The sequence below is a fragment of the Diadema setosum genome, chromosome 17 (genome assembly GCF_964275005.1).
Source record: "Diadema setosum chromosome 17, eeDiaSeto1, whole genome shotgun sequence".
In the NCBI taxonomy this organism is placed as follows: domain Eukaryota; kingdom Metazoa; phylum Echinodermata; class Echinoidea; order Diadematoida; family Diadematidae; genus Diadema; species Diadema setosum.
Window position 1 is genome coordinate 19139755 of NC_092701.1, and position 13919 is coordinate 19153673.

General features: G+C 40.1%; 1 protein-coding gene across 1 annotated transcript in view; it reads left to right on the forward strand.

Moving 5' to 3' along the window:
- Positions 1 to 8850, forward strand: part of LOC140240932 (uncharacterized) — an 88809-nt gene extending 79959 nt beyond the window's left edge. The window contains exons 8-10 of the mRNA XM_072320703.1: positions 871 to 968; positions 2408 to 2649; positions 8648 to 8850. Of these exons, the coding sequence (XP_072176804.1) occupies positions 871 to 968; positions 2408 to 2649; positions 8648 to 8850 (543 nt within the window). The remainder of the gene's footprint in view (positions 1 to 870; positions 969 to 2407; positions 2650 to 8647) is intronic.
- The last annotated feature ends 5069 nt before the right edge of the window (positions 8851 to 13919 follow it).

Here is a 13919-nt window from a genome sequence, read left to right on the forward strand (position 1 = left end):
AAACCACATTATTGTGTCATTTTACCTTGATACATTAGCTACATGCCCAGCCATGGATAAACTACTGCATGGGAAAGTTTCAGTTGACGACTGATAGTTGAAGCCTGACAAGGAAGAAAAGAAAAATCAAAGAACCAACAAATTGCCTACAGCCTTGTGTAACATCTTAATAATGGTTTTCAGCTAGCAACATTTGTTGACATGTACAACTGTAGCTGTCCCCTTTTCTCTTCTCGAAATCCATGGGTCATGGGGTTGTTATCTGTCTTTGGACTGTAGGATAAATTCAACTTTCCTATGTGCAACATGAAAAGTTCCGTATACGAGTATGTTCTTGTTTTGTTTTTGTGGGTTTTTTTTTTTCATTGCAGGACCAATTTTAGAAATCTTTGATCACTTGTGACATTTGCATGTGAGAAAATTTATTTTCACATGCAAGATCTGATATTGCCTAGATAGTGATATATCATTTTACAGAGTTAAGTTGAGTGAAATGCACGATTAATTGCCAACTAATAATCAATTAATTTCCTGGTGGATAGAAACTGAGCACTGTGCTTTGTCAGTGTAGCTCAGCTGATAGGTTGCTCTAAAAGTGCTGTGCAATCAGTGTGAACACGACTGCTCAGTCATATATTTGATATCGACACAATTCTGTCTGTCTTACTTCAACTGAAAACAAAGCAATGCAAATGTGCAAACGCTGCTCATTCGTGCATGAATGATCCTAAAATGAATGCAACATATTTGTTTACTTCTTATTTCAACTGGGGAAAAAAATGGCAAATGTACAAACATTGCTTATAATTCATACAGTGTATATGTATGCTCCTAACACTGACTCAACTTTGTCGCACTCTTCTATTTCAGCTGAAAAAGTCCCCCTCTCTGAGGTCACTCACAGGGCTGCTGAAGAAAAAAGACAAGGACAGTGACTCGGGCTTCTCAGACGGCTTCTATGGCAAAAGGTCAGTCAGATGTCACCAGCTAGCCTTGGGGCAAAAAAGCAAGCAAACAAACAAAACAAAGGAATGTCATTGACTTTGAAGGATGTGTTTTTGACATCTCAAAGCAGCAATGTTCATGTGCATATCAAAAAGAATCGCCAGTTCAGATACCGACATTTTTGTTTGCCGTTATTCTTTTCTTCTTCTTTTTTTTTTCACCAGTGTCTTTTTAAGTGCTGTTATTGACTTTTGGTATTGAAGAGTTTTATTGAAAAAACATTTTTTATCCTCTCTAAATTGGCAACAGAACTCAAATCTCTTCCTCCATATTTCTGAAGGTCCTGAGTATTCCTGTTAGATGAACCCGGGGCAGGATTACTTGAAGTGACACTGTATCAGATGGCAATGAGAAGTGTCATTTATACAGTAATCAGAGTTGGGGAAGTACCTTCGACGTACTCCACACTCTTCTTTTGTTCAAGTGTTCAGATGCGGGCGACTGTAATGCTGCCTCCTAGAAATGAAAGTGATATCGAATGGTGTGCACACTCTCTGTTCTTATTATGGCCAAGTTTAGCTTCGATAGTCGGCATTCAACTCAACCCAGAATAACTTGACACAACAGATATGACCAGGAATTACAACCTTTTTAACCCTTACTGTGCAATGTTCACCAGTTGGCAATGCATGGTGGAGCGATTTCTTCGCCTGTGTGGCATAGATGTCTGGAAACCAATTGTTAGAGAATAGAGATTAGCTAATCCCCCTAAGCTGTATTGTGTTGCCATGGCTCTTCCTGTTGGACTGATACTGTACGTAAAAGTGGATATTTTCGCATGACTAATTTTTCGCGCGTGGCCAAGTTAGAAGAGTTTTGCATGTTTTTAATTCCGCAGAATCGAGACATCAACTACTGGAACATATGGCATGCAAAAATATCCGCGTGCTTTTATTTTCGCGCTAGCTTCTGGTTGCGCGAAAATTTCAACACCGCAAAAAATTCCACTTTTACAGTACACACATCGGTACATGTGAGTGTGTCGGCTAACTTTACAATTACGTGTGTAAGTCAAGTTTGGTTAGATTACTGAATGCTGATTAAAATAGCGTAACAGTTTAAGTACCTTGGCATGCAAAGGGGGTTAATTCTCTGTTACTGGAGAGGAGTGTGAAGGCCACATAAATATGAGGATGGGGTGTCTTACCCCTTATAACCCTTTTATTATGGTAGTATCATTTTTAACCTTGTTTAAAAATAACAATGGCAATGCTGTCTGGGAGAGCAATGGGGTTGATAGGGTTACCCTGGCTGAGTAAAACCATGTCATGAATATAAAACTGAATGCTGTGGTCTAAAACACAGGCATGTTTCTGCTAGAGGTACATGTAGTATTATGTTTATGCAAGTAAGTGTGGTACGGTGACCCCTTTGACACTCTTAACATGCCCACTCAATCCAGGCGGTCTGCTAGCGTACTTGGCCTGGAAACCGCCCCGTTATCGCCGTCATCTTTGAAAGATGCCTACACCCGGCCGCAGCGGACGACGGAGGAGACCGACGTGACGCTGCCGACCCATGGGCGCAAGATCGGTCGCTTGCTGGCGGTCAAGCCGGATGGGACGCAGGTCATCCAGCTGGTCAAGCCGCCGAACGGACCCTTTGGGTTCTACATTGCCAAGGGGACCTCAAGTCATGGGGATGGTAAGATTTGACGGAAGCTATCCCAAAACAATGTTGTGTTCATGCAGACAAGGTTGTCTCCCTCTAGCGTGGAGAGCTTTCATTAAAACTGGTCCTCCTGAGATGCCCACTGTTAACTCTTTTGCAGTAATTTGTAATGTCTTTTTTTTTTTGGGGGGGGGGGACACAATATACTGCAAGTTTCATGGAAAATACTGTTTTTCCAAAATGCATTAATGTGCTTGTCTTGTGCAGGAAAGGTAAGAATGCCTGCTTTACCACAACCCCCCCCCCAAAAAAAAAAAAACAAAAAAAAAACAACAACAACAAAAAAAAAACAAAAACACACACCAAACAAACAAACAAACAAACAAACAAACAAACAAACAAACATATTGCATCCTTTGGGATACTGCAATGCTGTTTACAAGGTTGTCATTCCTGGGCCCCATTTTATCAGAAGATGTAATCGATTATAAATTTCCTTACCACGCAGACTGCCATAGTCTTATGATAGAAATCAACTAAATAATCAGTTATAACTCTTCACAAAACAGGGCCCTGGTCTTCACATTTGGGTTTATTCTAAGCGTACTGTACATACGTAGTCACTGTTGGTAATTATAGCGTGGACATGTACAACAGTGCAAATCAGTTGTGCATGATTTGTGACATATAACACTGTGAATATTTTGGCAGAGCATATACAATTCTATGTGGAATTCACACTGAAAGCAGCCATCTTCTAGAAAGATAAAAAAGAGAATGATCACTGATGTGTATTGATTATTATCATGACACCACTCTGTACACATCAGGCTAAACTTGTCAAATCAGAGTTTGCTGCAAAAACGATGACTGGGTAAAGGTATTCCATCAATATATACTGAAAAAGGGCAAGATACATGTCTGTAATGGATGCAACGTAAGCTTGGGTACATGGAGGGAAATGAAAGAATGCCGTATAGTATTGTATTTGAGTCCTGGCACAATAGGACCCAACCAGATCTTGTTGTGTGAGACAAGGTTTAGTGGGTGGTGGAAGCATCATACTCTTAAAGTGGAAATTTTCGCGGTGTTGAAATTTTTGCGCATTTCGCGCAATCAGAAACTAGCGCGAAAATAAAAACACGCGAATATTTTTGCTTGCCATACGTTCCTGTGCGTGATGTCTTGATTCCGCGGAATTAAAAGCACGCGAAACTCTTCTGACCCGGCCTAGCGCGAAAAATTAGTCCCGCGAAAATATCCACTTTTACAGTAATACCCATGACTACCACTCCTAACACACCTGTATGGGCAACTACAATCGCTCTTCTGAACATTCCATTGTGTCATGCCTTGAAGAATCTCTTTTTAACTGTGTGTATACATGTTTGTTTGTGTGTATGGTGGGGGGGGGGGGGATAAAAATTGATGATAATCCCCGTCTCGTATGAATGATCCCTCAATAATGATCGCTACAGGGGGTAATCATTTCATGGAAGCTTCACATCTCCTTTTGACACATTTTTTTTTTCTTTAGCACGAGAGTGAGAAAAAGACAGACAGACAGACAGAGAGAACAAAGAGAGGGAGAGAAAGAGAAAAAAAAAATCATGTTTTAAATGGCATGTAGTTTTACTTTGCAGTGAGGATAGCAAGCTAGAAATGATATATATATATATATATTTTTTTTTTTTCATCTCAAAATATTTGCCTGTATTGTTATATGGCCCTTCCCAGTCTTTAGGTGGATGTGAACTTGTCTATGTGGCACTTTTTTCTTTCTTTCTTTTTTCCTACAAAATGTCTGTGTAAAGGTTGGTTGTTATCTACATGGCTGTCTTTCCTTCTTTCTACAGGTGTATCTGTGGTTTTTAGTGTCACGCTACAAATTTTTAAATGTCGCCCAGTGTTCTATTTCAAGTCCAAACCAGCTCCTGTAAAGATTTTCATCACCAGATGACTACATTTTAGATCACTAGATTCACAGATTCGACTGCTAATCTTAGCTGATTTAAAACAAAGGGTTGGGGGGGGGGGGGGGAGGGGACGTCACTCACAAAGGAGATGTTCCTGTAAAAGGATGCTCCTTGCCATCACTTGTTTCACAGGAGGAAGTTACAGTGCAAATATCTGTAATGTGAAACACCTGGATAGACTCGCCAGATCGCATCACTCACCCACCTCTCCTATTACTTGGAACTTGGGAATGCTGCCCTCTTGTGGTCAATGTTGGCATAATGTACCTCTCCTGTGTCAATGACCATGGGGTCACCCTGTATCACATTGCGCTGCTTTACTCTACTGCCAAGCTGCGACCAGAGACAAATCAGGTCACAAAGACATGAGGAAAGTTAAGAGAAATGTAAAAGACAGGGGGTTGGGGGGGGGGGGGATTTACTGCAACACTCAATGTTGGGATCTCACTTTGGCTGTATATTATCAATCAACCAGCAATTAACCAGTCTATCTATCAATCTACCTATCTGTCTATCTGTCTATCTATCTATCTATCTATTTATCTGTCTGTGTATGTATCTATCTATCTTGATATCTATCCATATACACGTATGTATATATATTTAGAGAGAGAGAAAAAACAAAAAAAAAAACAAAAAAGAGATTATTAAAGAGAAAGATCTAATTACCTATCTGTCTGTTTATGAATATATACACACACTTTTGAATTAAAAGAATGAATGAGTACTGATGCTAGGATATTCCGTGTGTCTATTTTCAGACAAAGGGCTGAAATTTTAAGAAGATTCAATCAAATGAAGAAAGGGAGAAAATCCTTCTTTGATCAGAATTACAGACAGTGTAAATGCTTTGAGGAAGTAAAAAAACTTGAAGTTAATTCCACCCCGCATTCCCCGGATTAGGAGCTGAGGTGAGTCGGCAGTTTGATGTCTGTTAGCGTTTGGCCGTGGGAAAAATCCCGACAGAGGCTGCTGGTTGGGTTTGCACTTAACGTCCAAGGATAGAGAGAGAAACTGACATTTAAGTTTCTAATGTGTCACATTGGAACAAGAAGGATGGGATTACAATTACCTGTGTAGACTAGTACATCTCTCGAGGTTCTGTAAATGAATGTGTAAAAATAAAGAACTCTGCTACAAAGAAAAGCTTTACAAAGACTAGAAGAAAAAAAAAAAGAAGACCAGGAAATATTTTTCCACTGGCATGAAAAGATGAGGAAAGGAATGCTGCATCGGATTAACCCCCTTGCTGTCTGGCACAGACAACCCCCATAGTGCTGTAGACACTGTCCAAAGTCCCTGGCGCAGAAAGGGATAGCAAAGAGGTGGAGTCGGGGCGGGATTGAGTTGAGAACAATGGGGGATTGATACAAACAAGGCTGACCTACACATTGTGGGAGGAGAGTGAGAGAAGATAGTTTTGGTGGCAGAGAACGCAGAATGGGTATAAAGAGCTGAGGGAGAGGGGATAAGAGTGGGGAGAAAAGAGAATTTCTAGCACAGAAGAGGAGGGAAAGAGAGTTATAAATGGTGACAAGATCTTTCTCTCTTCTGGAAGTTCAATTTATTGAGTGGTCCACATCTCATAAAGTTTGTCTTTTATGTGGGCCTCTCTTTTCCTAAAATAGAACTATGTGAAACATATAGTGTAATTTATGTATGTTCATATATTTTAGTTTTACGTGGATATTCTCCAATTGTATGAAAAATGTGATATTGGAAAAAATGAATTTGAATTTGAAGATCAATAAATCAGTTTCGGTAAAATCAAGAAATAGAGCTGAAACAATTGAAGTGCTAACCCCCTTCCCCCAGTGCAAGGAAACAGGGGAAAGAGGGAAAATGAGAGACAGACAGACAGACAGACAAACAGACAGACAGACAGAAAGAGAAAGTATGATGAGGAAAAGGGTAGTACGCTATAATTAGATTTTAAAGACAAAAGTTTGCACTGAGTGGGAAAGGGTTGTGAGTGGGAGTTGATTAAAATAAAAAGCAGTAAGATGAATGTGACATTTATTGGCAATGTTTCATTGAGATCTTTGGAAAGGAAGACAAGTAGCGAAAGGAAAACAAACAACGAAACAAAGAGATGAAAGAGGAGAACATGCTTATATGGGCTTATAGAAATATACACAGTCATGCTTGGTAGGAAATGGAAACGGGCGGGGGGGGGGGGGGAACGGTCATGGGGTTTGAATAGATGAATCAGAGAAAGATACTGCAAAAACAGAAATTTTCGTGTGCATGAAACTTTCGCGAATTTTGTGAGGAACTAAGATTCGCGAAAGTAAAATGCACCCAAAAGTGTTTGTCTACGCCATGCATTGAATGCCAGTGGCGTTTGCGAAAGTTTCATGCTGCGAAAAAGACCCTCGGCTCCAGTTCACCAAAGTTTCATGCTGCAAATATTTCTGGTTTTACAGTTGTCTCTTTTTTTTAGGGGGGGGGGGGAGGGGGTGGTTTTGATGGGACGGAGGAAAGAAAATGGAGAAAGCAGATGTTTGGAGCTGCAGACGACAGCTAGTCCCTCCAGGAAGTGCAGATTATGGATGAAGTGATGACATGGTGGCCAACATGAAGGAAATTATTCATGTTTCCTTTTAGATTGGGGGGAAAGAACTGCTGACAGAACTCTGGCATCAGCTCCCATCACATACCCCCACCACCATTCCCCACTCCCTCCTCTTTACCCTTCCACTCCTCTTCCCTGCACCCCTTGCACTCTTTCTCTCCTTATTTTCCCTACACTCAGTCCCCTTTCCTCCTTCCTTTACTCTTAGCCCAATCCCCACTCCCTCTACATCCTATACTCAACCTTTTTCTACACTTTTCTTGACCACACATCCTCCTCTCCCACTTTACCCTACACCATACACCTTACACTCATACCCTTCTTCCCCTTTCCAGTTACTCCCTATTACACTCATGTCCCATATGCTATAGGCGGAAGCCTGTACCATATTATGCTTGTCCCCTTTTCCCTTTGTCCGTACGACACTCATCCCCTTTCCCTTTCTCCGTACACCCTACACTGACACCCTTATTCCTTCTCCATACACCCTACACTCATTCTCCTTTCCCCCTCCCCTACACCCTACACCCATTCCCTTTTCCTCTTCTTCCTACACCCTACACTGACACCCTTATTCCTTCTCCATACACCCTACACTCATTCTCCTTTCCCCTTCCCCTACACCCTACACCCATTCCCTTTTCCTCTTCTTCCTACACCCAACACTGACACCCTTATTCTTTCTCCGCACACCCTACACTCATTTCCTTTTCCCCCTCCCCTACACCCTGCACTCACCCCTTTTTCCTGTTCTTTCTACACCCAATACTCATCCCCTTTTCCATTTCTCTCTACACCCTCATCTCATCTCCTACCCCTTTCCCCACACACCCTACACTCAATCCCCCTTCCCCCTCCCCTACATCATACACCCATCTCCTTTTCCCCTTCCCATTACACTTGTTCGTTTTCATCTCTTTCTCCACCATGGAGGCATTTCACTTTGAACAGTGTGATAAGATGGATCTCAGAATTAGTCCCTTTCATCATTTTAAATCACTTGTATGGTGCATCTCATTTTTGTTATGCACATGAAACATAATTTTTTTTTTTTCTCAGAGGATGTATTTTCTTCATTACTTTACACAAGATTGATACAAAAATTAATAGTTTTTCACTGCTACATGTAACAAGATACAGGAATTATAGACAGTCTTGCATAATATTATGACATATTACTACAGTAGTTTGAGCAAAATGTATGTATTGTATAAGTACATACCCTATGTGCATGTGTGTGTGATTGTGCGTGAGTGAAATGCAAATAGGGGATACACATAATGGTGCACGAGCAAGGTATGTTTTATAGCAACTGCTAGACAGCTAAGTCAGAAAGTATGATGACTTTTAAACTGACAGACTGAACTAGGTATTAAGAAATTTATGGCCATTTATTATGGCTTTTTTGATGTTTCTGTAGTTACTGCATTCTTCCTGCATCACCACTCTTATTCTCCCCTTCTTCCCACCCGCACTGCAGGAATCTTTGTGACGCGTCTGGGAGATGGACACCCGGCCAAGATCCTGGCAGGCCTCCTGCATGTTGGTGACGAGATCCTGGAGATCAACGGTCAGGACCTGCGGCGGAAGAAACTGGATGACGTCTACGACCTCATGATGGACAACGATGTGCTGGCGCTCCGCGTCCGACCCCTGGCATCGCGGGAGGAGTACGGCTCATGAGGGCGCCATTATAATGTTTCATTTTCCTCTTCCCTGCTCGAACATCGTTGATATTGACAATGTGCCCAGTTGTGAGGGAGGCATTGCTTCCATCACCGTGCCAACGAGGATTCCACCTTCCCACGAACAAAAAGAAAAAAACTCAGGTTCCAGTCGGTGGAAGTGGGGTGAATTCCTTGAGTCACTGTGTGATAAGATTGGATGACTGGATGCCTTATGGTTTCTCGTTGCCATGGCAACATCAGTGGCCACCCTCCGATGAGGGAAGAAGCGTGGTGCAGCAGCAATGCCTTGCATACTATAAAAGGGAGACACCATATCTTGCCTTCAGCGATGGACGGTGCGAACTTATTTCTTTTGATAACACTGTTTGTGCTCCTAATGGAAACTATCTGATGTGTGTGGATATGCAAGCCAGTTGTACGTTTCCCTCGAAAAGATTGGGTATTGTTTTGAGGTTGCGCAATGGTAACAAAGTGATCTTCACAGAAATTATCCCTCCTCCAACACCCCCTCCCCTTGAAAAAAAAAATAGGAAAACTAAATAGGCATGTACAATAAAGCGGTGGCTTCCATTAGCCAAATATCACAAGATGTCTCAGTCGGCCAAGACTAGGCTCAGTTGTGATTGACTTGAATTGAGAGTCTTATTCAAGTGGCAAAGAAAAAGTAAACCTTTAGAACACTTTTTCACTCTGCAGTGTCACACTTGGAAAGCCAATCAGCCACACTAGATGTGATGACTTCATTCAGATCCCATATCAAAGTCACAGCTGAAGGCTTCATCTAATTTTGAGGGAGTGTGTGAAAGCGAAGTGCTGATCGAAGTCGGAGTCTATCTATGGTGACTGATGATTATTCTTCCAAAAGCATGTTTATGGAGGTACTTGTTACACAACACACTAAATTCCATGAATTAATGAACTATGATCAACTTATTGAACATAACATAGTGAAGCAAATGCTCCTCTCCACATTTTCTGGCTTAACTGCAATTGTATTATGTACTCAGTGCACATTTGGTGTCAGATTCACCAACATTTTTGTACAGCAAGTAAACATCCCATCAAACCAACACACAGCTTGTTTATGCCAAATATCTTTACCTTACTTTTCAGGATGTTACCAGTAGTCATAATTTTTTTCTTCCCCTTTGTAAGTGAACCATCAAACATTTCAAACATTGTCATTGATGATGGATTATGACAATAGAAAGGGGGGGGGGGGTTGTAGTTGATGTTGTAGTAGCGATGCGGGGGTGGGGGAAATCACAATTACATGTACGAAAACTCCCCGACGATTTTACTGCAAAGACAACAACAAAAATGACAATAATGATCCGTAAATTGTGCCGCTCCAAGGGCAATTCTTGAGCAGATGTTGTTTCCCAAGGTTCATTGGAAGGTCATGATCGGGACATACATTTTGTAAATGATTTGGAATGCAAGCTGCCTCCTGCTCAAACACAGTCCATGTTTAACAATACAGCTTTTATACTTAACAGCATATTTCTCTTCCTCGTTGGGTTCAGATACACCTGGTACCTGCAATAACAACGGTTGTAGAAATTACAGGGTTTTTCTTCTTTCGTGTACCTACAAACCCACTTGCAAAGTCATGAGATATATTCCTTTTTGTAGTTATGCTGCATCTTGATATGAAGGTTAAAGGGAGGCTAAAATATTTTGGAATACACTTTACTTGAAACTAAGTTATGTGAATCATCACTTGGGTAATTAAATCTTGAAAAACCTTATCATGTATTTCATGAATTTAAGCTTCCAAGATCCATGATTTTCTAGACCCCTTTCAAATCACATAACTATTTAGAAAATCTCACCTGGCATGTTCAAAACTTTTGGTGTAAAGTCTCCCTGTAGTCTCGTGTGAGTAGTAGAAACAGACTTGATCAGCCTTGTGTAGCAACGGGACTATTAATTCACATGTAATCTCATTACTAAGCATGGTTGGGCGATGCACTTTACTTCATGTGGCTATATTAAAGCCTGCAAGAAGACCACTCAAAGAGGACTGTGAAAGTTTTAGCAAAACTTGGTATGAGACAACCCTTCTGTCTTTTAATCCCTAGCAAAGTCAATTATTCTCAAAGCAATATTGGAGTCTGAACCAAGTGAACATAGACCAAATGGCACTGATCCAAATTCTTCTGCAGCTAGATGCTTTATTTAGATATAGCTGCTTGAGATCCAGTCTTTTCAAAACATTCAGGAGGAATTTATTTCTCCTGTATCCAACTGCATAGGTTCCTGTCTAATTCTTGAAATCAATCTGTTTACTTTATGGGGCAATATTTTCCAGTTTTCTGACGATGCGATATTACAAGATGTCTTCCTGCTATTAACAATCGTCAGACATTTTGGATATTTTGTGTTTTCTTTTTTATACTCGCATTATTTTTATTAGAGTGATTGGCAAATTGCTGAAAGTCTACATGCTTTCATCAGGTACTCTGATTTACAGATATGAAATTACTCGGAAGATAAGCATAAAAAGAGAAAGATATAAGCAAGCACACAAACCACTCTCACTGAAATCATTCTGGAAAACAGAAAGTCACTTTATGGTATCTTGTGGGGTTTTCTTTATCTTTCTTTGTTTTCCTGTCAAAATTTTATGAGCTCTGCTCTTAACATGAAAGAAAAAATACTTCTGCAATTTTTATAAAGAGCAATAGGATACCACACAATAATGATTTACTCACCTTGCATTTTTACATATTATCAATACTGGGTGCCTCCACGTAACCATTTCCATTGACCATGTGTCTTTCAAAATTGTGATTTATTATCATTCTGTGCTCTCTTGCTCTCTTTGCTGATGCATTCTTATGACTTTTTTTTTTTTTTTTTGGGTAGTGAATGCTTTCACCTGGATGAATTGTGATTTCAAAATCTTGTATGAATATCATATCTCCTAGACAAATAACTCACAAGTAGAAAGTGTATTAATGTAGATCTGTGTGAGTGATGAAATAGCAAGTAGATGATGTCATACTGATGAAGTTGTAGGCAGAACACATGTTTGAGTTTGTGTAAGTGTATGTGTGCGTGTGTAAAGTATTCACAAATCTCATGTCTTCCAGGCATTTCATTTAGGAGACGGGTTTTAGACAGGTGTAGAAATAGGATTCAGCTCAATCTGAGTGGAATCCCCACTCAGCAGCAATAGACCAATTTGGTTTGGGTACTGTTTTTTTTGTGTGTGGTAATTTCTAACTGCGGGCTTCAAGTATGCCCAACAAAAAATGATTTATGCACTGACATAGCAACGCACCTGACTCATTGCATACCCCATTGAAAGTGCTTTTGTTCTTCTTTGGAAGCCCCCCAGTGATGGCCGCCATAAGTTACAGTGCTCTGAAGTCGGATTCATCTATAGCATCAACCCATATATTGTACACAATGGCCTAGTGGAAACATTCAATCTATATTGACAGCTGATTGTACAATGTATTGTATACAGTGAAAGACAAACCTTCCGTTGTTCAAAAGCTATGGATATATCTAAACCTAAAAGAATCAAAGAGCAATCAACCAATTTATTCATATAATGAAATTTTATGCAAATCTTCGTCTAAAATTTGGCAGGGCATTTCCGACACCCCATAACATTTGCCTACTACTGAACAGCCAGACATACATGTAGCAACAACTAATGCATGCAAGCTGACTTCCAAAGGATTGAAAGATGCTTGATAAGAATTGGTGAATAGAATTGCATGTAGCTGTCAGTCTTCAGGGTAAGAAAAAATATGTCTTCAATTTTTGAATTCATTCATGGTACCCGATCAATTTCATCTTCTTCTTACCATCATTTTTGATGTGTAAAATCAGCTGTTGCTTTGTTTGGAATTCCTTTAATAGGCAAACCTCATGCAAGATTTAAGTTGCCATGGATATGCCTTTGTGAAGGGAAGTGTGCAAACTTGTTACATAATGGCAGTGAACTAGTCTGCTGTTGCTGTGTTGTGCAAGTCCCTAGCTACATATGTAGCTTTATATTTGTTTATTTGTTTGTTTGTTTAAGGGGCTGTTGTGTGTAACATCCAGTACAGGTTGCGTGTGACACATTCTGATAGAATTTGAGGTTTGTCTACTAATGAGACGTGATACAATTAATCTGTGTGAACCTAGTATTCATTCCATTCATAGAGTGGCAGGGCTAGAACTTCTGATTTCTTTCCTCACTCAAAAACAGTGCAAGAATCCAAGGAAACTTACACTGCAACATACACAACATTCCAAACATAGCTAGAAGTTTGATTGGTAGTTCACTTCAGTCTTTAGATTTTTCCACCATGTTTTTTCTTAGCCTGACAAAAATATCATGTTCAAGATACAACATGTAGTAAACAAATATACCATGTACTGAGAGACTCTAGTCGAAATATGGAATGCAGGGAGGCAGGAATAGCAATATTTTCTGAAGGGGACAGCCCCGAAGAAAATAGTGCAATTTCTGTCATCGAGGAATCCAGTGCATGATATAATTGTTTTATATCTTTCCGACAAATCTTAAGTAAAAAAGAGTAAACTTCTTGTTGCAGTGCATACGAAAAGAACCATGCCCAACTGTGGTGGACACAATTTTACACTGCGGTCTATGAGGCCGATATCAGTTGGCACTTCATTCATGCTATTGATGAAAAATGTTGATTGTTGGTGTATCTATGATGTAATATTTATGGTATAGTGCATTATACCATGAATATTACATCACAGTATAGCACAATCTTCTCCATCGGCATTTTGTCTTCAACATAGCAATGTCATGTTTAGTCACCTGACGCTATGTGGACCAATCACTGCACAGGATTTTGTTATTGAAGGATTTGATATGAATTATGCTTGTATTGAGTGTGAAATCTTTGTATTCCTTGGCCGTTATAAGAGGTTTTATTCCACAGACCCAAATCCCCTTCTCTAAACTGTGGAATGTAAGTTTGGTAGTCTTGTTATCTGACACTGGACTTGAAATATTCCAGTGTAAATAGTCTGGGTTTTGAGTTCATCAAGCAGTCTCATCAACACATATTGCTACTTTCCCCA